A 24450-nucleotide genomic window follows, 5' to 3' on the forward strand; every position below is an offset into this window, starting at 1 on the left:
CAGCCCCAATGTCAGGCTCCCCACTGAACATGGAGCCTGCTTGGGAGTCTCTCTCTCCCCTCCCCCACCCCCACCCTTCCCCCTTTGTGTGCATGTGCTTTCTCTCAAAATAAATAAAACAGTTTTTTAAAAATTCAGAGATTATATATGTGGTCCCTATCTCCCACACTAAGTCTAAAACGGTTCCATAAACTATGGTCTGCTTCATTCCGTAAGAACTTTAGAGATCCAAGGTAAAATCAAGCTCAGAAACTTTTCAGAATATATGTGAAAAGCTTTATTATTTTGTTCCAAACCACAATTCCAAACACACACCTGATATGTTTGCTTTGTATCTAATGCAAATATATGCAGACTAATTTTAACTATTATTTGATAAACTGGGATTTAGAGGTAACTGTTACCACGGCATGAGGACACCATCCTACAGAGACAGAGCAATATGTTGAGACAGCTAGAAAATACAGGAATACAATAGTGAGGCTTATGTCCCACTATACCAGGACATCACTGCTCAACATTTCTCAAATTTCCCAAAACTTACTCTAGGCTTCAGTTCACCCTTTTGAAACAATTCCTTCACTGGGCATCTTTTTTTTTCCTTAATATTAAGACTTTATTTTTTTAGAGAAGTTTTAGGTTTATAGCACAATCAAGATGTGAAGGTAGAGATTAACTGTATATGCCCCACCGTCACACATGCACAGCCTCCCCTGCTATCACCATCCTCTACCAGAGTAGTAGTATATTTGTTACAACTCATGAACAGACACATCATTATCACCCGTAGTCCGTAGGTGACATTAGGATTCACTTGTGGTACTGTACATTCTATGGGTTTAGACAAACCTATAATGACATGTATAGTATTTTCATTGCCCTGACAATCCTTTGTACTGTGAATATTTTTCCCTCCCTCTCACCCCCAAACCTCAGGCAACCACTGATGTTTTTAGTGTTTCCATAGATTCGCCTTTTCCAGAATACCATACGTGCCTTTTCCAGAATACCATACGGTTTGGAATCTTACATTATATGTAAGTATATGTATGTAGCCTTATCATGTTGGTTTCTTTCACTTAGTGATGTTCCTCTCCTTGTCTTATCATGGCTTGAGATCTCATTTCTTTTTAATGCTCAATAGAACTCCATTCTCTGGATATAACACAGTTCATTTATCCATTCACCTCCTGAAGGACAGGTTGGCTGCATCCAAGTCTTGGCAATTATGAATAATAAAGATGCTAAAAACATCCATGTGCAGGTTTTGTGTGGACATAAGTTTGCAACTCTTTTGTGTAAATACCAGGGAACATGACTGCTGGATCATACGATAAGAGAGTATGTTTGGTTTTCTAAGAAACGGCCAAAGTGTCTTGTCTTCCAAAGTAGCCGTGCCATTTTGCACTTCCAGCAGCAATGAATGAAAACTTCTGTTATCCTCACCAGCATTTGTGCTGTCAGTGTTCTGTCTTTCACCATTCTAATAGGTGTGTGGTGGTATCTCATTGCTTTTGACTCTTTTTAAAAATATACATATTCCAGGGCACCTGGGTGGCTCAGTCGGTTAAGTATACGACTTCAGCTCAGGTCATGATTTCACAATCTGTGAGTTTGAGCCCTGCATCAGGCTCTGTGCTGACAGCTCAGAGTCTGGAGCCTGTTTCAGATTCTGTGTCTCGCTCTCTCTCTGCCCCGCCTCCCACCCTGCACTCTTGTCTCTCTCTCTCTCTCAAAAACAAATAAACATTAAAAATATTAAATATATACATATACGTATTCCAATTATTCTTTCCTCCAAGAATTATTTCCAAAAATCAGAAATGGGCCAAAAATTAGGTACAAAAAATGGCCATCATAGTATAATAAATACATATACTGGAACCAACCTAAACATTCAACAACAGGAGGAAATCAAGATCTGGATATAAAAACGAACACCAACACGCCTAAGTGGCTCAGCCAGTTGAGTGTCCAACTCTTGATTTTGGCTCAGGTCATAATCCCAGGGTTGTGGGATCGAGCCTTGCGTCAGGCTCCATGCTCAGCATGGAACCTGCCTGGCATATTCTCTCTCTCGTTTTCTCTCTCTCTCTCTCTCTCTCTCGCTCTCGCTCTCGCTCTCAGCCCCTCTCCCCGGCTCGTGCTCTCTCTCTAAACAACAACAAAGAAAGAAACACACACACACACACACAAATGGAATGCTACTAGATCTTCAAAAATATTCAATGACATGGCAAATGCTCACGATATGCTAAACAGAGAAAAGGTAGAATATAATACTGTATATGAAGAATACAATCCCAGTTTGGGTATATATGCATAAAAACATCCTTGAAACGAAAACAGGTGAGAGGATCAGGCAGTTTTATTGTCAACACATTTTCCTTTGTTTTTAAGCCTTCTGCAATGAATACCTATCAGTGCCTCGAACATACCTGGTACACAGCAGGCCGCTCAATAAGTATTTATCTGTGTTGTAGATTAATGTTTATAAAAGGTATCCTTAAATACCTATTCCTCTCAGACTACGATTGAGTAAATGCTTATGTGTTTTTCTTTTTTTTTAAATTTTTTTCTAACGTTTATTTATTTTTGAGACAGAGAGAGACAGAGCATGAACGGGGAAGGGTCAGAAAGAGGAAGACACAGAATCTGAAACAGGCTCCAGGCTCTGAGCTGTCAGCACAGAGCCTGACGCGCAGAGCCTGACGCGGGGCTCAAACCCACGGACCATGAGATCATGGCCTGAGCCAAAGTCGGCCGCTCAACCGACTGAGCCACCCAGGCGCCCCAATTTATGTGTTTTTCAATTATGAAACTATACTGCCTCTCCAAGTGTGAGGAGATGTTTTTAAAATGTTGCAACCCATAAAGCAAGTAGACGCTCTCTTTTCTCTTACTCACTGTGAATTCCATACTCAAACAGAAAGGTTAATAAAGAGAAAAATCTATTGTAGCCAACTATATGTACCAACTATATGTAAATCAAATCTCTATAAAACAGAGGCATAAAGGTTCCACATAAAATGTTCTAAATTTCATCCCTGAGTTCATTAAACATTCACACATGTATATTTAAGAGCAGTGACAACTTTCTGAATATCAGACTGGTCGTGTTCTTCCAGGCTAAAAAGAAAGCTCCCCTGGAATCAAGAAGGAAGAAAGGGAACAAAAATGCAATGTTACAAAAATCTAAAGGATTTGAGCATTACAGATGGTATGTCTACAATATCAAGACGCAATTCTGATTAGTAGTTTACCCTCTGAAAGTATGTCATTATCTTTCTACTTCTCTATAGCACAGTAACAATTCTTAAAATTATAGAGCTTACTGCTCTTGCCTTAGAATAACTCAAAGGGTATCAACCGATAATGACTCTTCTTTCTACCACCGTCTTGAAGTAAGTTCTTATAATACTGTTTTACTTTAATTACAACAAAAGTTCTTATCTGAATAATTTGACAAATACCATCTTTATAAGAAAACAAACATGGCTACACAGGAACTGTTAGAAGAGGGATCCATTAGCAACTCAGTATTATTAAATCCCCTACCTTTTACCCCTATCAGCATTCTATCTGAAAATCTCCTTGGAGCTCTCAGCTGGCAAGACAACAGATAAGCAACTTCTTTCACAGGTCGTATTTTCACATGACAACTAGTAATATGCACTACCACAGTACCTGAGTGCAAAAGCATGAGCCATAACACGATAATAATGTACTTGTCGTAAGGAAGACACAGCCTTAGTGAAATAAAACACAGACTTTGGCTTCTGACAGAAGCAAAAGGATATTTCCTCTACAACCTTGTTCATTACAAAAGCAAACTTCTAAGTATGGCTGCTCACAAAACACAACAGCAGAAACATTGGAGGAAAAATTCACAAAACAAAGTCTTCTCAACAATGTCTTCCACAAAGAATTAAGGCCTATTCATTCACTGTAAAAGATAACATACCAATAAGCAGTGAAATAAAATAGGTTAAGATCGGACTCACTCTCAAACTGTCTCCTGACAGGAACAAGTTGTAGGGGTTGAGGATTCGCTCATAGTGCCCTCTGATATGGGAGCCCACAGCTTTGCCAGGAGCAAATCCCATCTTGGTGGCAATTTTGGTCCATTTTCTATCCTTGCAAACAACTGCAAATCCACCTTCTTCTGCAACTAACTGTTAAATAAAACAGCAAAGAAATTAGAAACACATACATAGAAATCACTTCTAATTCCCTTGTACCTAGGTATGACTCTGAGAACAACATGTTCTTGGCTGCAGTAATTTTTTTTTTTTTTTTTCTTTTAACTTTTTTTTTCTTAACTTACATCCAAGTTAGTTAGCATATAGTGTAACAATGATTTCAGGAGTAGATTCCTTAATGCCCCTTATCCATTCAGCTCATCTCCCCTCCCATGGCTGCGGTAATTTTTAAAAATACATTTTCCGAGGCACGTGGGTGGCTTGGTTGAGCATCTGACTCTTGATTTTGGCTCAGGTCATGATCTCACCATTCATGAGATAGAGCCCTACATCAGATTCTATGCTGACAGTGGGGAGCCTGCCTGGGAGTCTTGCTCTCTCCCTCTCTCTGCCCCTCCCTTGTTCGTGCTGTGTGTGTGTCTCTCTCTCTCTCAAAATAAATTAACATTAAAAAAAAATACATTTTCCAAGCCAAACAAAAATATATATGTATTATTAATTTCAAGCTAGAAAATTAAAATATACCCATAAACATGTTGTACCCCCAAAAACTACTTCTCAGTTCGCCAAAGCAGTCAAGATTTTCCAGGAGGAAGAACTACATCAACAATTAAATCTCTAATAAAGAACGAATCCTGGTACTTGGTTTAACTCTGTGACCCTTAAAACTCTCCATAAACTAAGGAGGAAAAGATGGCACCATTTGTTTGACAAGAATATATGGGGCGCCTGGGTGGCTCAGTCGGTTGAGCGTCCGACTTCGGCTCAGGTCACGATCTCACGGTCCGTGAGTTCAAGCCCCGCGTCAGGCTCTGGGCTGATGGCCCAGAGCCTGGAGCCTGCTTCCGATTCTGTGTCTCCCTCTCTCTCTGCCCCTCCCCCGTTCATGCTCTGTCTCTCTCTGTCTCAAAAATAAATAAATGTTAAAAAAAAAATTTTTTTTTAAAAGAATATAGGTTTTACACTGAATGAACCTGAAGTTAAAGCACTGAATTACGACCCAACCTTTAGAGTTTGGTCAATTTTCTTCCTGAGCGTCAGTTGTTTTAACTCCAATAAAACAGAAAGGAGATCTTACGGAACTAATAAAGTTTTAAAATGACACACACAGGGGCGCCTGGGTGGCTCAGTCGGTTAAGCGTCCGACTTCGGCTCAGGTCATGATCTCACGGCCCATGGGTTCAAGCCCCCGCGTCAGGCTCTGTGCTGACAGCTCAGAGCCTGGAGCCTGTTTCAGATTCTGTGTCTCCCTCTTTCTCTGACCCTCCCCTGTTCATACTCTCTCTCTGTCTCAAAAATAAATAAATGTTAAAAAAAATTTTTTTTAAATAAAAATAAATTAAAAAATAAAATGACACACACAAAAATGGTGACAAAAAATATTCTACAAGATAAGGCTTTCAAGGCTTTCAGATGTGACACGTAGAGCCCAATCAATCACTAAAGTGAATGGAGAATTTCATTTTACATATTTCAAACAAAAAGTTTCTTTTTAAAGTGAAGAAGATCAAATTTATGCTGGCATAAAAGATACTAAATGAGGGAGATGGCCATTAGCCTCTTACCTTATTGAGCTGAAACAAGTCCAAGATCTTCCTTTCCACATGTGGAATTTTCAGAGTGCTTCCCTGTAACTCCCAGTACTTTGCAATCTGGTCCAAGAAATTCAGTTTTACTCGAGTTTGAGCCTAAATGACACAGAAGTGAATTTTAATCTTACCCAGCTTATTTTAAGACTCCTATGTGTGTGGTATTTTCACTCTTAGAATATTTAAGTGAAATATCACTTCTGAATTCAACAGAGAAACGGCCAAAAAATACACAAAAGAAAGCTGGTTAAATAATTATACATGAACTCAACAAAAATTTAATTCAGCCCCTACCATGTGTCAGGCAGAGTTAAAAACTCAGTAAGCCTTTCCTTAAGTAGGCAATCTGAAAAGTACTTCATTTAAGGAATTCTATAAGCACAATTTTATTATTGATTAAAATTATATCACAAGCTTCTATATGTCCCTCTTAGTCTTTTTACAACTGGGGTATTTTAAAGGTCTGTTCTTTCCAAGTACAAATTTTCTTATTTTCTCAAACACAAATCTAAAAACAGAATTACAACAGTGATTTCATACCAATTTTAACAAGTCCTGATACAATAAAGGACAGCCAGGGAAAATTTCTTAAATGTTATTCCTTTAACAGATTATTATTATTGTCTATAAAGTCATTAAAAACTTTTTTTGTCCAAAAAAATTCTGTTCGTCATTTTTCTTTCCCCTTCTTGAAAATTAAATGGAAGTCAGTCAATTTTAGGAGTTTTACCTTGCTCAAGAACAAAACTGAAATGAATGTTCACATGTTCCACAGTCTAAGACTTCAAAGTTAGTACTCATTTCCTATCCTTCAAGATCAACTTGAAAATACAGACACAAAATACAGAAATTCTGGGATTCCACAAAATCCATTTGTGTTCCATTTATGTTAAAAATGTTTGGTTTTTTTTATAGAAAAACAAAACATGATTCAATACGAAAATCAGGTTAGCAAAACATTAATAAAAACACTACCTCCAGGTTATCAATACCCAAGCCTTATTCACCCTGCACTTTAGAGTTTCAGTAGCCTAGAGACTGAAGAAAAATCACCTCTTCTCTTGAAAATTCCCAGTATTCCTCAACCCCCCCCCCTCAGGAAATTAAAGTGTGTTATTAAATCTAAGTGAAGATGTGTATTTGGAAGAAAATTACAGCTGGAGATTCTTTTCCATTAGATGGTTCTCAAAGTACATTCCTTTCAAAACCTAAATTATTGTGGATGTCACCTAAATTTAGAAGTATTTAAATGAATTAATAGGCCAACAATGATTGACAAAAATTAGTGTTTTTAATGAAATCTAGCATAAAAAAAAATTAAAAAAAAAAGGGGGCGCCTGGGTGGCTCAGTCAGTTAAGCATCGGGCTTTGGCTCAGGTCATGATCTCACGGTTTGTGAGTTTGAGCCCCACGTCAGGCTCTATGCTGACAGCTCAGAGCCTGGAACCTGCTTCAGATTCTGTGTTTGCCTCTCTCTCTCTCTCTCTCTCTCTCTCTCTCTCTCTGTCAAAAATAAACATTAAAATAAAAATTTTTTTGAATGAAATCTGGTTGGCTGCAAATGTCCTTAATGTCATTTGTTTTACCATGATTGTCCAATTATTGGTCAAATTTTAGCTTCACTAAAACCACTAGATTTGTGACTGATTCCTCCAAGAAAACCCCTCTGAAATACAGGCAACCAGAACAGTAGTTAAGACAATACCTCCAATTCATTCAGCCTCTGGATACGTGGGGTAAAATGAAGTTTGTCAACATCACATGCAAATGGTGGCTGCCAATCCTAGGGGAGAAGCAAAGGCTTTTATCAGAAGAATTTATAATTCTGACATTCAAGAAATCATGTTAAAACCCCAGTTAAGTAAAACACAAGTTACCTCCTACCAGTAAAATAAAACAGAACATGGGTAGTACTTTCTCAATCTTCTTTGCACCAGAACAGCAGAATATGTATGACTACCCTTCCCCATACAAATGATACATCCTGCATGCACCCCTCCTCACACCCTTCCAAATAAATGTCACTGAACATCAAGCTGTTGAAAAATCACTGACTTTTAAGTTTATTATTTATTTTGTAAGTAATCTCTACACCCAACATAAGCCTCAAACTCACACTCCCAAGATCAAGAGTCACATGCTCCTCATATTGAGCCAGCCAGGAGCCCTGAAACATCACTGACTTTAATTTAAAGAGATTTGGATTCCTCTATTCCACAGAAGTTATCCTTTTACAAAATAGCTATATCAATATTAAATCATCTATAAACTATATTTTTATATATGTAACCTAGTTACTTTTACTTTTATTATAAAATTAAGAATAAGTTCTTGGACATGGGATGGCAGAGACTGCCATCCAAAGCTCATGTTAAGGATGATTCTTTAAAACATCAACTGCTACAGATTCTTAGAAGAATTGTTATCATGCAGAAATAATCAGACAATAAGGAAAGTATGTATGGTATCAATAACTAGACAAAACTGGAAACTTAAATTTCCACAATAAGAGAATGGTTAAAGGAATAAAAATTATGCTGTGTTAATGGGTACAGAGTTTCAGTGTGCAATAATGAAAAGGTTTTGGAGATGGATTTTTGATGATGGTTGTATAGCACTGTGAATGTACTTAACATCACACTAAATTGTACCTGTAAAATAATTACAATGGTAAATTCAGTATTATGTTTATTTTAATATTTTAACACATTAAAAAAGCAAAAAGACAAAAAACTTATGCTGTGGTATAGTTCTGTTTATTGACATTGAAAGATGTTCTTTACGTATGTTAAGAAGGAAAAGAGGGACGCCTGGGTGGCTCAGTCGGTTGAGCGTCCGACTTCGGTTCAGGTCATGATCTCACAGCTCGTGAGTTCGAGCCCCATGTCAGGCTCTGTGCTGACAGCTCAGAGCCTGGAGCCTACTTCAGATTCTGTGTCTCCCTCTCTCTCTGCCCCTAACCCACTCGCATTCTCTCCCTGTCTCTCTCAAAAATAAAAATGAGAACATTAAAAAAAAAGAAGAAGGAAAAGAGAGGCTATGCAACAGAAAAATGAAACCTGGAAAAATATACAGCAAAAATAGGATTTTTATAGGTGATTTTCTTTTGCTTCCTTAGCCATTTGGAATACAATCTGAAATATATTTCATACATTAAATAACACCTATTAAATAATAAATAAGTTACTTCAGGGGCACCTGGCTGGCTTAGTCAGTACAGCATGCAACTCTAGATCTCAGGGTCTTGAGTTCAAGCCCCACATTGAGCATGGAGCCAACCTAAAAATAATAAATGAATCAAACAAACAAGTAAATAAATTCAGGTTTAGAGAACAAGTCAGTACAAGGAAGCTCACAGTCTTTTATTCAATTTCATATCCAGACGTTTGTTCTAAGAAAATAATTCACCCACAGTCAACAAAAAACATGCATGAAATTAACTACAGTATTATGTTAAGAAGATATGATCGGTATTATAACAACACTGAATACTGCACAGCATTTGAAGTTCTAGATTTACAGGGGGCACCTAGGTGGCTCAGCTGATTGAGTGTCCGACTTCAGCTCAGGGCCTGATCTCACAGTTTGTGAGTTCAAGCCCCACATCAGCTCCCTGCTGTCATCATGGATCCTCTGTCCACCTCTATTTGCCCCTCCCCCACTCATGTACGCTCTCTCCCCAAAATAAATAAAACATTAAATAAATGAATAAATTAATTAATTAAATTCTAGATTTGCAAAAAACTCATACCAGCATATAAGAAAACACAGAAAAATGGGCAAATTGTGTTAACAGCAAGAAAAAATGGCCAACTGTAAAAAGACTGGTGTCCAACTTCACACAAAATTCAAGAAATACACAAGATTCTCTCGTTTTTACCTACCAGGTTAGCAAAGACTTAATACACACACCACCAGTATTAGCAACATGTGAGGTAATGAGGACCTTGACGATTAGTATGTTTTTTGGAGATCAGTAAGAAAGCATCGTATTTTTAAAGGCCTACTGAGCCAGCAGTTCCTCAAGTGAGAATTTAGTCTCCAAATATTTGTTGCCATTCACAACACCAAGATACAGGCACAAGGAAATTCACCACAGAATTGTTTTAACTTAAAACCTTAATATTATGTCCAAAGAAGACATCCAGATCGCCAAGTGACACATGAAAAAATGCTCAACGTTACTTAGCATCAGGGAAATACGAATCAAAATCACAATGAGATACCACCTCACCCACCCCTGTCAGAATGGCCAACGTTAACAACTCAGGCAACAACAGATGGTGGTGAGGATGCAGAGAAAGGGGATCTCTTTTGCACTCCTGGTGGGAATGCAAACTGGTGCAGCCACTCTGGAAAACAGTATGGAGGTTCCTCAAAAAATCAAAAATAGGACTACCCTACGACCCAGCAATTGCACTACTATTTATCCAAGGAATAGAGGTGTGCTGTTTCGAAGGGACACATGCACCTCAATGTTCATAGCAGCACTATCAACAATAGCCAAAGTATGGAAAGGTGGAAAGAGCCCAAGTGTCCATCGATGGATGAACGGATAAAGAAGATGTGGTGTGTGTGTGTGTCTGTGTGTGTGTGTGTGTGTGTATATGTACATATACATATATATATATATAATGGAGTATTACTCGGCAATCAGAAAGAGTGAAATCTTGCTGTTTGCAACCATGTGGATGGAACTAGAGGGTATTACGCTAAGCAAAATTAGTCAGAGAAAGACAAATATCATGACTTCATGAGGACTTTAAGAGACAAAACAGATGAACATAAGGAAAGGGAAGCAAAAATCATATAAAAACAGGGAGAGGGACAAAAACATAAGAGACTCTTAAGTATGGAGAACAAACACTGGAGAGGTTGTGGGAGGGGGGATGGGCTAAATGGGTAAGGGGCATTAATTATAGAATGTACTCCTGAAATCATTGTTGCACTATATGCCAACTAACATGTATGTAAAGTTTAAAAAATAAATTAAAAAAATTTTTTTAAACCTTCATATTGGGGCATCTGGTGGGGTATGCCTGGGTGGCTCTGTTGGTTAAGCTCCAACTTCAGCTCAGGTCATGATCTACATGGTTCGAGAGGTTGAGCCCCACGTCGGACTCTGTGCTGACAGCTCAGAGCCGGGAGCCTGCTTCAGATTCCATGTCTCCATCTCTCTCTGCCCCTACCCCACTCGCATTCTGTCTCTTTCTCAAAAATAAACATTAAAAAAAATTTTTTTTAAATATTAGGGCATCTGGCTAGCTCAATCAGTGGAGTATGTGGCTTTTGATCTCAGGTTGTAAATTCAAGCCCCACATCGGGTGTAGACATTACTTATTTAAAAAAAAAAAGACCTTCAGAAACCTATCAATGAAGAACAAAGTAAATAAATTTGACACACCTGTAAGTAGCAATAAAATACTCTGCAGCTGTAATAAGGAAAAAAAGATCTAGATGTTCTAAATATAGAAAGATAGCCAAGACTGGATGAGTGAAAAAAACTAAAACATGTAAAATTGTGCCAATAGTATTACATATATGTAAACTTTAAACATTATCAGATTAGAAGGGGGGCAAGAGGTTACTGTTATTTCAAATCTATATTGTTAGAACTTATTACTATTGGTTGCTTTTATTTATTTGCTTTCAATTTTTTTTTTTTAATTCTAATTAGTTGATTGCTTTTAGTTTAAAAGTAAAACAGGGGTGCCTGGATGGTTTAATCAGTTAAGCATCTGACTCTTGATTTCAGCTCAGGTCATGATCTCACAGTTCGTGAGTTCAAGCTCCACTTCAGCTCTGGGTTGACAGTGTGGAGCCTGCTTGGGATTCTCTCTCTCTCCCTCGCTCTCTGCCCCTCCCCCACTCACTCAAGCACACCCACTCTTTCTCACTCTCTCTCTCTCAAATATAAACATTTTTTTAAAAAATAAAACAAGGTTTGAGGTGCCTGGCTGGCTCAGTCCATGGGGCCTGCGACTCTTGATCTTCAGGTCATTAATTCAGGCCCCATGTTGGATGTAGAGCTTACTTTAAAAAAAAAAAAAAAAAGTAAAACAAGGTTTTGTTTTAGTGATAGGGAGACTTCAATAAAAATACCCACCAGCAATGCCTGATAAAGTATTATGTTAAAAAGACTGTATTTTACCAGAATTTTTTTAAAAGGGGAAAAAAAGCAGACTACAACTGATAAAATGCTATTTACTACCATCCCAGAAAGAACCAAAGAAAAAAGAAAAATTGGCAGCACTGTTTTAAACTTATTCCAGACAAGGCCTTCAAGTATTTAATGCTGTCCCACTGCCTCTTCCACAAAGACTATGGCTAATGTTTAAATGTCAGTTGTCAGTTAAAGAAATGCTATTCTTTGTTAATAAAGTTAAAAAATACTACTCCATCCTGGGGCACCTGGGTGGCTCAGTCGGTTATGCGTCTCATTTCAGCTGAGGTCATGATCTCACAGTCCATGAGTTCGAGCCCCGCAGTGGGCCCTGTGCTGACAGCTCGGAGCCTGGAGCCTGCTTCAGGTTCTGTGTCTCCCTCTCTCTCTGTCCCTCCCTCGCTCATGCTCTGTCTCCCTCACTCTCAAAAATGAATAAATGTTAAAAAAAGAAAATTAAAAAAAAAATACTGCTCCATCATGAGTCAAAAAGAGGAGAGTGATTTTTTTTAGTTTGATAACTAAGGCTAAGGAAAGCAATGTCTTTAATTGTACAAAACACAATGTAATAGAAGAAAATCACATTGCTTGAGAGTCTATCACAGGCTAATAGGAAGACTTTATATTGCTCAGAGCTTTGCTCTCTAACGCTTCATAAAAGCTGTATGCTTTCTGAAATGAATTGATCTGGGTTGAAGGTTAAAACCAAAAACATCAATGACAATATGTCAGAATATACAAGTAAATGATTAACATACTGTCCAATAGCCTGAGAATTTTATAAACTAAGACTTTTGGGTCATGTATGACATTCCCTGACTAATCAAATAGGCCTTTTAATCCCAAAACACAATGATATAGAAATTAATTTCATCTCATCCATATATTAAAGTCATAAATTACAGTGAGCTGTGTCCTTGTATGTATACATTGTATACATATATGTATATATACATATGTATATATACATATACCGTATGTATTATATAATTTATGTTTATTGTATACTGAAACTTTTTCAGATGAATCCTAAAAATAAAGTAAGAGGAAAACAGTACATATCTGTCACTAAAGAAGATCACACAGTGGGTATAATATATATAAAACTAATACTGTTTCAGATCATTCTTTCATGAAACACAAACCACTGAAAACTTATTCACTTCTTCTGGTTACAAAGAATGAAGGAAAATGGGATAAATGTCATTCAATTTCAAGACTTTCATTGTCAACTGAAAAGCTTTACTTCAATAAAAGAATTACATATTATTTGCAATGCTCACTGAAATATGAGAAGTAAGATATCCTTGGCGGGGGCACCTGGGTGGCTCAGTTAAGTGTCCAACTCTTGATATCGGCTCAAGGCTGTGATCTTGCAGTCATAAGACAGAGCCCTGAATTGGGCTCCCCACTGACAGCACAGAGCCTGTTTGGGATTCTCTCTCTCCCTCTCTCTGCCCCTCCCCTGCTTACGTGCTCGCTCCCTCTCTCTCTAAACAAACAAACAAACAAACAAAATAAACATTAAAAAAAAAAAGATGTCCTTGACTGAGTCTGGCCTCAATGGACTATAACTTTTACAGGGGGGACAAAGCCATCAAAGAAGGAAAGAGACCATTACAAAACACTGTGATAAATTTTGGTTTGACACTTTATCTAAAGGGGCTATCATATAATCTAACCAAAACTTTTAGCCTCTTAACAATAATGGTTCATAAATCCTTTTTCTAACATAAAAACAGCATTTCCATATTAACTAGGTGTTATGAATTCATAGATTGCAAGGCATCCCATATAAATTCCCTGCTGAGATTCATTCACTTTTAAAACTTTAAAATGACTTTATTTTACCCCTTTCAAAATAAAAGTCCAACCATATTTAAAAGTCCAATTATTTTCCTGAGCGCTAAAAAATATATTCCTTCAGAAGGCAATTAAGTAGGAGGAAGTTGAAGCTTTGAAATCCTCAGAGGCCTGAGTAACATCAAGTAAACATTCTTCCTTAGTCCCCACACTGAACAACTTATGGTACATTTAACTGAGAGAAATGTGCAATAAAATTGACCAGTGGGAGAATAACTTTCATAGGATGCTAAGGATTTTTCAAAAACGCCATGAAAATTCACTCTGTAAATGATCTAGTGTTGGCATCCACATATTAGAACACTGTTTTAATCTTTCTAATAGAGAAGCTATCACCATTTTGAGATCTAATAATCAGCAAAATGAGAAAGTGTATTCTCTATATCTACTCCAAAAGTTGGTTCTCCTGCAGACAAAACTCCTGCAGACAAAACTAATTTTTAAATTTTTTTTTTAATGTTTGTTTATTTTTGACAGAGAGACAGAGCATAAGCGGGGGAGGGCAGAGAGAGAGGGAGACACAGAATCCGAAGCAGGCTCCAGGCTCTGAGCTGTCAGCACAGAGCCCGATGCGGGGCTCAAACCCACGAACTGCGAGCTCATGACCTGAGCTGAAGTCAGACGCTCAACCAACTGAGCCACCCAGGTGTCCTGACAAGACTAATTTTTAAAAATCAATGTCAAAAGCTCATTCTGGTTAGTTTACAAAGAATAACATTAAGGACGGACCAATGTATTTTCTAATTACATATGTTCTATTAAAATCTGTCATCATAGGGGCGCCTGGGTGGCTCAGTCGGTTAGGCAGCCAACTTCAGCTCAGGTCATGATCTCACGGTCCGTGAGGGCTGTGAGTTCGAGCCCCGCGTCGGGCTCTGTGCTGACAGCTCAGAGCCTGGAGCCTGTTTCGGATTCTGTGTCTCCCTCTCTCTGACCCTCCCCTGTTCATGCTCTGTCTCTGTCTCAAAAATAAATAAATGTTAAAAAAAAAAATTAAAAAAAAAAATAAAATCTGTCATCATAGAATAAATGCACAAAGGAATTTAGTCCATTGAGGCAGAGCTAAACTCCATATTTTAATCCAGATTCTTACACTTTCTAGGTTATCAACACATTAACACAAAACTATAGTGCAAAATTTTAAGGATCCAAACAAAGAATTTATCTTAGTTTTAAGGCAAGTCAGAAAAATTTTCAGTTGAGCAGCACAAGATTTATCAACCTTAATAAAAATTTAAGTAACACACATATGAAATACAACATAAAAAGACTACTTTTTCATGGCATTAACAGTTTTATGTCAGTATGATGTCCTTAAGACACCTGCACAAAGTGGCAGAACTGGGCACACCATAATCATTGTAAGTCCTCATCTATAAATTTAAAAACAAGCAGAGTTACTATTTGTGAGTCCCTCAGTGGAGTCCAATGACCACTCACTGATGGGTGTCTATCAGGAAAGGTTTTGGTTTTTTGTTTATTTATTTTTGAGACAGAGAGAGACAGCACAAGAGGGCAAAGGGCAGAGAGAGACGGAGACACAGAATCTGAAGCAGGCTCCAGGCTCTGAGCTGTCAGCACAGAGCCCCACGCAGGGCTCGAACCCAGGAACCGTGAGACTGTGACCTGAGCCAAAGTGGAAGCTCAACCGACTGAGACACCCAGGTGCCCCTATCAGGAAAGTTTTTTAATTCAAAGGACTTCAATGTCTTCGGAACAGAAATAAAAATGTGTTAGATAATATTAACTTCCCCCTTTCTTCTTACTTCCCTCAGGGTAGGCTTGGCACCAAGCAGCTTTAATTAGCCATCCATTCGATCAAAGTCTGCTTAAGATTTCCCATCCGTAGGATGTCGGGGTGACTCAGTCAGTTAAGCATTCCACTCTTGATCTCAACTCAGGTCATGATCTCACGTTGAGTTTGAGCCCCACGTTGGGCTCTGTACTGACAGTGCGGAGCCTGCTTGGAATTCTCTCTCTCTCCCTCTCTCTGCCCCACCCCACCTCTCTCTCTCAAAAATAAATAAACTTTATTAAAAAATAAAAAATAAAGATCTCCCATCCTCAGTGAGCCACTAGTAAAAAAAATACTGAGGATTTTCTTTTCAGACTACAGAATCACTTTTATTCCTTAAATCAGAGATTCTTATACCGTACTTGAATTGAGTGTATGTGGATTTTGGGGGGATAGTCCACAGCTTCCACCAAGTTCTCAAAGGGGTCTGTAACCTTAGGGGTCACAAAAAAAATCCTGTGAGTGTATATGGCTTTCAAAATTTTTGCACCCTGAAGTTCTTATCTCACTATCCCAACCTACTTTTTTTCAGTCCCTTCTCATACTTAACCAAGACATGATAATGGATGAGACACTTGGCTCCTCAAAATGTCAGGAGGTTATATATATATACTGTAGGACAGAAAGAGCAATGCACTAAATAGAAGACCTGGTATGCATCTTGGTTCTTTAATCACCACTTAAGGGATCTTAACTTTTCCATTCGAAACGTATAAACAATAGCTACCTTCAGGACTATGATGAAAACTAAAATTACAAATATAAAGGATTATGTATTATAAAGCAAAAATAGCAAGTATTATATTGCATTCAGTTCTGACCAATGAAACATAATTTCTTCTAGCAAAAAGTCAATGTAAACTCAACTTTCAAGGAGCATCTGACTTCTAAGCTGTACCTTTAAGGACTCTATCCTTCCAGTCTAACTCTAGTCAGCATCTAGTTGGCATTAGACCAATTTAAACACAGGTTAAAGGGCTCCCCTAGGATTCAACCCTCCTCCCCACTGTTACTTCTCCAGTGCTCATTTTTAAAGCACAATGATGTCATTTCCCTTATCCTTGCACAGTAAAACACGTTAAAGAGAACGCACTCTGGTGTCACACTGCCTGAGTTCAAACCCTGACTGTGGCTTTCTACTAGTACATCTCCCTGTAGCTTAAATACATGTATAAATGGGAAACTGAGGCTTAAATAATATGGATAAAAGCCTTTAGAGAGCTCCTGGCATTTACAAAGTAAGCAAAAATGTTAGTTATGAGGAAACATTTATGTTGCAGAGCTTCAGTTCCCAGGAAGCCTAACGTAACCTTGTTTTGTTTTATGACTGGTTATGTTTAAAACAATGGTTTCAATTCTCTAATCTTCATTATCAAATTGTATAAAATGATATTTCATGGGGAATGCCTGGGTGGCTCAGTTGACTTCGGCTCAGGTCATGATCTCACAGTTCGTGGGTTCGAGCCCTGTATCAGGCTCTGTGAAGACAGCTCAGAGCCTGGAGCCTGCTTCAGATTCTGTCTCTCTCTCTCTCTCTCTCTCTCTCTCTCTCTCTCTCTCTGCCCCTCCCCCGCTCACACACGGGTGCATGCACGTGCACAGTCTCTCTCAAAAATAAACATTAAGGGGCGCCTGGGTGGCGCAGTCGGTTGGGCGTCCGACTTCAGCCAGGTCACGATCTCGCGGTCCGTGAGTTCGAGCCCCGCGTCAGGCTCTGGGCTGATGGCTCAGAGCCTGGAGCCTGTTTCCGATTCTGTGTCTCCCTCTCTCTCTGCCCCTCCCCCATTCATGCTCTGTCTCTCTCTGTCCCAAAAATAAATAAACGTTGAAAAAAAAAATTAAAATTAAAAAAAAAATAAAAAATAATAATAAACATTAAAAAATGGCATTCACAAGTTAATATATGGCATTAATAAGTTAATATATAATATTCAAGGCCCATCCATTTTTTTTTGCTGTATTTTTTTTCCAGTTTTATTGAGATATATGCAACCTTGCTACTTAAAGGAGAATACACTGTCACATTTGCCATGCTTAAAGAGCTTTTTCTAAGATTGTTTTAGATATGTAATTCAAGGATAGAGGCACTTAACAATGGATCTGGGAAGAGAGAAGCTGCTAGGGTTGCAAGAGAATTCAACTTCTATACTATAAAAATTAACACTGTGGTGGGCAAGCCTATGTATGGTTCCACAATATTAATATTTTGTATTAACCAAGCCATTTCATATATATCTACTATATAAAACTTCCTGACTACATATTCTCTTACTGCCATAAAAGCTAAGCAATAGAATAGGTTTAAAATAATTTTCTCTAATACAAAAGTACACTCATTACTAAAATATCAGAAAATATATATGAAGAAGAATCTCAGAGAAAACCTGCTGTATTTTGGTATACATCTTTCCAGTATTTTCTAAAATGCAAGTTATCTTCATAATCTTCAAAAAATTTTAAGTCATAATTTTAAAAATATGTATATATTTTTCCTTTTACTTACTATACTGTGAATATTTAATATTTTATTGTATTGATACTTTTTAAAATTTCTTATTATTGGACATTTAGGTTATTTTCTTTACTTTCCAATATTAATCATTACAAATAAAGCATCCTTACCTTCTAGGAAGTTCATTTTAGCCTCTTTTAAAATAAACCTAAAAATTTTATGATTTTATTACCATTTTTTTGTTTAGTTTATTTATTTTGAGAGAGAGAGAGAGAGAGAGAGCAAGCATGAGCAGGGGAGGAGCAGGGAGAAGGAGAGAGGAAGAATCCCAAGTAGGCTCTGCACTGTCAGCACAGAGCCCAATGTAGGGTTCAAACTCACGAACGTGAGATCATGACCTGAGCCAAAGTCAAAAAGTTGGATGTTTAACCAACAGAGCCACCCAGGCGCCCCCCCCCCAACTTTTTTTTTAAATAAAAATAAAATCTTAAAAATAAATAAAAATCAGTTGCCCATATACCCAGTCTTACCATGAGAAAAACATCAGATAAATTCCAATAATGGGACATCCTACAAAATACCCAAGTGAGTACTCCTCAAAATGGTCAAGGTCAATAAAAATAAAGCCCAAGGGGCACCCAGGTGGCTCAGTCGGTTAAGTGTCTGACTTTAGCTCAGGTCATGATCTCACCCTTGGTGGGTTTGAGCTCCACGTTGGGCTCTGTGCTGACAGCTCAGAGCCTGGAGCCACTTCAGATTCTGTCTCCCTCTCTCTCTCTGCCCTTCTCCTGCTCACACTCAATGGGTCTCTCTCTCTCAAAAATAAACAAACATTAAAAAATTAAAAAACAAAAAAAACAAGAACAACAACAAAAAGCCTGAGAAACAACAACAGCTAAAAAAAAGTCTAAAGAGACATGACAACTAAATGTAATGTGTATCCTGGATGAGATTCTGGAACAGAAGGAAGATATTAGCTAAAAATTAAAGAAATATGAATAAAATATATGGACTTTGTTTAATAACAGTATCGGTTCATTAATTATAGCAAATATGTCATAATAATGTAAGATGTTAATAAAAGGGGAAACTTGGGAGACCTGGGAGGCTCAGTCAGTTAAGTGTCCAACTCTTGATTTCAGCTCAGGCATGATCTCACAGTTCCTAAGTTCAAACCCCATGTTGGGTTCTGCGCTGACAGTGCAAAGCCTGGTTGGGATTTTCTCTCTCTACCCCCTCCCTCACTCGTATGTGCTCTCTCAAATTAAACAAATAAACAGTAAGAAAATTAAACAAATAAAAGGGGGAAACTAGGTCAAGGAGTATACGGGAACTCTACTCGGTTTCTCTTTAAATCTAACAGTTCTTAAAAATATTAAGTCAATTTAAAAAATCATTTGGATCAGGAGCACCTGGGTGGCTCAGTCAGTTAAGCATCCAACTTTGGCTCAGGTCATGATCTCTCCGTTCCTAAGTATGAGCCCCACGTCTTGCTCTGTGCTGACAGCTCAGAGTCTAGAGCCTGCTTCAGGTTCTGTCTCTCTCTCTCTCTCTTTCTCAAAAATAAACGTTAAAAATAATAATAATAATAAATAATAATAATAATAATAAATCACTTGGATCAGTTTGTTTTATGTTCCAAACTTCTGACCCCAAAAGACAGCTCAAGAAGCAAAAACACAACCATGTTTATTACAAATTTTATAAAACTTAATAAAATGACAAGAAGACAAAAAAGGCCCACTTTCTGACATTTTAATTGATACTGGTTATACAGGAAAACTTATTGTTGTTTGCCCTTTAGAAAATACTTTTAAATTTTCACTTCACTTCCTAGAAAGAACAGATAACTGAAGTTTTTACCAAACCCTCTACTGGTTTTTTAATAGCCTCTACAATCAATCAATGTACCTCTTACACATGCATAGAACCTAGATTTATTCCTTTTGAGTCAGGCCTTTGCAGAACTAAGTTTCCCTTTTTACTACTACAACTCTCAAATGTTTGGCCTGAGGACCCCCTAAAACTCTTAAAAATTAAGGACCTCAAAGAGCTTTAGCCTATATGTCTATTCACTTTTATTACAGTAGAAATTTAAGAATGTTTTAATTTATTTAATAATAAGCAAAAAATAGAAGAGTGGCATTGTGTTAGTTTGCATATATTTTGCAAGTCTCTTTAATGTCTGGCTGAACAGAAATAAACTGGATTTTCATATCTTCTATAGTCAATCAGCTGTAGAATACTGCTTGGTTAAAGCATACCAAGAAACTCTGGCTAAAAATATTTAGTCAAAAAGAGGAAGTTCCCCTTGGATCTGCTGGAAGGATCCTGTGCACCCTCCAAGAGTCAGTCCTCAATCCAAACCCTTGAAAACAACTGTCCTAATAATCTTAATCCCTACAGAAATCCCATCCAATCCATCCCTCCATGGAACTCTATCCATCCGTATTTTAAAAACAGCATCTCAAAGTGTTTTCTCTATTCACTAACAATGATTTCTTGACCTATTTGTGAAATGCCAACATTTTTAAAAAAGGTATACCAATGAGGCACCTGGGTTGCTCAGTTGGTTAAGCGTCCACCTTCAGCTCAGGTCATGATCTCATGGTTCGTGGGTTCAAGCCCCGCATCGGGCTCTGTGCTGACAGCTCAGAACCTGGAGCCTGCTTCAGATTCTGTGTCTCCCTCTCTCTCTGCCCCTCCCCTGCTCTCTCTGCCCCTCCCCTGCTCTCTCTCTCTCTCTCAAAAATGAATAAATGTTAAAATATATATATATATTAAAAAATAAAAGGTATACTAAATGTCAACCCAGTCATCATCCCTAAAAGTCCTACCACCAAAAAGATCCTGTAAATGCCTGCATAATCATTTGCAAACATACAGGAACGTTTAACAGTTGTACTAAAATATTAAGGACCAAAAAATAATAATAATAAATAAAATAAAAATAAAATATTACAGACCAAGGAGTAAGAACTTTTGTTAAAATTATAACTCCTATAATTGACAGGACCTGGTAAAAGCCATCAGTTTTCAGTTTTACAGAACATGTTATTTAAAAGGATATAAAGTATCCAAGCACTGTTTCTATGGAGGAGCATCTATTAGTAAATGAAAATACACTGGTAAAAGAGAGACATGTCATGATACTTACTTTTTCAAACATTAGTTCCAACAAGGACCTCCTTCACCACTTTTAATAAAACTTAGTAATAATAATCTGTATTTTCAGGACCTCTAAATGACTTCAATTTATAATTGTCAAAAACCACATGAAAATACTATGGAAAATGCTTCCCCTAAACCTCAAAAGCATGGTTTCCTTTCCAGACCGCTTTACAGGAATAATCCAAGTACCATTTTGTTTATAAACAATAAAAATAAGGGGATAACTAGATCACATGAAGACCTTACTCTTCCAAAATGCCCCTAATAGATGTCTACCAAAGTTACCTACTGAAGTGATTCAACAAAGTTTTGGCATAACCCTCAAAGTCTCATCAGGCCTCTCTATATTGGAAGCATCCTTTTAAAAATCACCCAGGATGATCATAAGAAAGATAAATTTCTAGAATAAATCATCTTCCACTCAAATGGGCTGACATGATAGGTCAATCATGAAAATTTAAGAGGAAAACATTATTTCTTTCAAATCATTCACAGACATCTTATAACACAAGTCACCGAATGGAACCAGAAGAAATTTCAGATCCTTCTCCCCTACAGCAATTATAATTGATGCAAATATTACTTCAATATGTCTACACCAAGCCATGTTACAATCAAGTAGCTATTTTGCCACAGTTTCTCCCCCAAGGAAATTTAATATGTAGCTTTGATTCTGTTTTCTTTCATAACTAGGATCCCAGTGAGGAAAAGACAATTTCTGGCAGAAAATTGAGGCTACCAAGGTTAAGAAAAGATGACATACTTCAGACAAAGGTTCCAGAAATGATTTGTCAGGGGAAGGAGTTTAGGAAAAAGGTTAGACTCTGCCCCTTCAACCTTCCCCTCAGCAACACCCAAACCCACCTCGGCACGAAGGGCAGGGAAAGTTAAACATCACACACCCTAACTTTAAGGCCTCATTAAATCTATAAACACATGTTCTACATCTTTAGTACTTAACAAACTGGACACTCCAAGATTCAAAATCAAGGTCACAAAAGGGACAACCGTGACATTAAAAACTGACCTGAGTCTCTAAGAAGATAACAAAAGAATACAAAATTTTGTTTGGTTTGATGTTTCATATAAAGACATGTGGCAATTGTACTTTAAAAAAAAAAAAAGGAAACATAAATAGTAAGCCATACATTTCACCGGATACAAATATTTAACAACTATTTAGCCCTGCCACAATTAACTGCAAGCTGAACATTAAAAGTAGAAATAATTTTAGAACCTGTATGATCCCTAATAGCCATATCTGAAGTAAAAGGCTGAAGCTTGGACCTGAATGGGAATTGCTAGCAAGTGGCTCCATTCATCCCACTGTCAGATTGTTTAATATTTATGTAAGGGCAACCTGCAAGTCTATTCAATATACTGTAATTCTGAACATGCTTCAAGGCTAGATAGATCTTTTTGAAAGAGAAAAGGATCTACTAATGCACAGGCATGCTCAACTTACAATGGTAGATAAATAGGTCTTATCTCCAAAGGTCTTAAAATAAATTTATCCTATGATATATCTCAAACCACACTGGGTATTACTATTACAGAGTTAGCACTATTCACTGCCTTACTTACTTCATATTTATTGCCACATTTAATAATAATTTGATTTAAAAGATAACCCGTTTTAACCTAAAATATGCCAAAGTTCCAGCCTGATAAAAGTGGTCCTCGTTTGAACGGCTGCCTGGTATCAAAGGGACACACACTATAAAAACTCTTCTATTATCTACTTTTCCGGGTTATAAATAAAGGATTTTGCAGCTGTATCTAGAGTTGAGACTTAAGAAAATCATCACCACAAAGTCACAGAAGTCTCAAATACTGGCCCTCAACAAACCTGCTTTTTCCCCTGGCACTTTTCCTGCAGCCTACAACTAGGTCCTCTTCCTTGTGTAAATGTTGGTATTTCTGGAGGGTCTGTCAGATTCTAATCTCATTCTACACCCCTATTTCCTCCCTAACCCTGTCCCAATCCAAAGTCTCCCAAACATCTGAAGCAGCTCCACTCCCCCCTTACTCCATCTACCTCCACATCCCCTCAGCCCTAATCTTCGACCATTTGATACACAATTTCCGTTATTTGTGTACATCACACCATGTAATCTAGTTGCAGATCTTTCTCACCAGTAGACTATATGAATTCCTGTAAATGAAAGCTACTTAATTCATTTCTAATACTCATAACACAATGCCTGGCACTTATTGACATATTAATAAATGTAGTGAACTGAACCCACAACTAAACCCAAGGACCTAATTCATTTCTTCATTCATCAGAGCTGACAAAAAGGACTCCCTTGTTTCTGGTAGTGGAGGTGAGAAATTCTATTAATTCAAAGTCAACAGATAAGAGAATTCCTTATATGAACAGCTGCCTAAACCTCATCAAGAACTATCTAAACCAATAGTTCTTAAACCTAGCTGGGTTTTAGAATGACCAGAGGAGCTTCTTAAAATTCAAATACTTGGGCATCCCATGAGATTCTAATTCCGGGATGGAGCCCAGGATGATTTTGATGGGAAGAGGGCTACAATCTGGGGGCCTAAATACATACTCTTCTAGTTGAACCTGGGTGGTCACCAGGATGATGACTGATGAGCCAGGAGTTTCCATACAAATGAGCCAAGCAACCAACAGTACATGAAATGCGAAGCTCATACATGCTATACTAAAACAAAGAGAGTATATGATTTAAAATTTCAGGGGTGGCTCAGTCAGTTGAGCGTCCGACTTTAGCTCAGGTCAGGATCTTGTGGTTCATGGGTCCAAGCCCTGCGTCGGGCTCTGTGCTGACAGCTCAAGAGCCTGGAGCCTGCTTCAGATTGTGTGTCTCCCTCTCTCTCTGCCCCTCCCCTGCTCATGCTGTCTCTCTTACTCTCAAAAAAAAAAAAAAAACCTCAGGGGCACCTGGGTGGTTCAGTCGGCTAGGCATCTGACTCTTAATTACGGCTTAGGCCATGATCTCAGAGTTCGTGAGTTCAAGCCCCACATCAGGCTCTGGACTGACAATGTGGAGCCTGCTTAGGATTCTTGCTCTCCCTGCCCCTCCCCCACTCACTCTGTCTCTCTCAAAATAAATAAAATTTAAAAAAATAAACATTAAAAAAAATAAAGAAAATTTCATAAATAGGGGCACCTGGGTGGCTCATTCAGCTAAGCATACAACTCTTGACTTCGGCTCAGGTCATGATCTTACAGTTTG

General features: G+C 37.8%; 1 protein-coding gene across 2 annotated transcripts in view; it reads right to left on the bottom strand.

Moving 5' to 3' along the window:
• Positions 1-24450, bottom strand: part of KDM5B (lysine demethylase 5B) — an 80687-nt gene that overhangs the window by 45053 nt on the left and 11184 nt on the right. For both annotated transcript variants that reach the window (XM_049634373.1, XM_049634372.1), the window contains exons 2-4: positions 7497-7574; positions 5768-5890; positions 4005-4175 (exon numbers count right to left, since the gene is read on the bottom strand). In XM_049634373.1, coding sequence (XP_049490330.1) covers positions 4005-4175; positions 5768-5890; positions 7497-7574 — 372 coding nt within the window. The remainder of the gene's footprint in view (positions 1-4004; positions 4176-5767; positions 5891-7496; positions 7575-24450) is intronic.

Source organism: Panthera uncia, chromosome F1 (genome assembly GCF_023721935.1).
Source record: "Panthera uncia isolate 11264 chromosome F1, Puncia_PCG_1.0, whole genome shotgun sequence".
NCBI classification, from domain to species: Eukaryota; Metazoa; Chordata; class Mammalia; order Carnivora; family Felidae; genus Panthera; species Panthera uncia.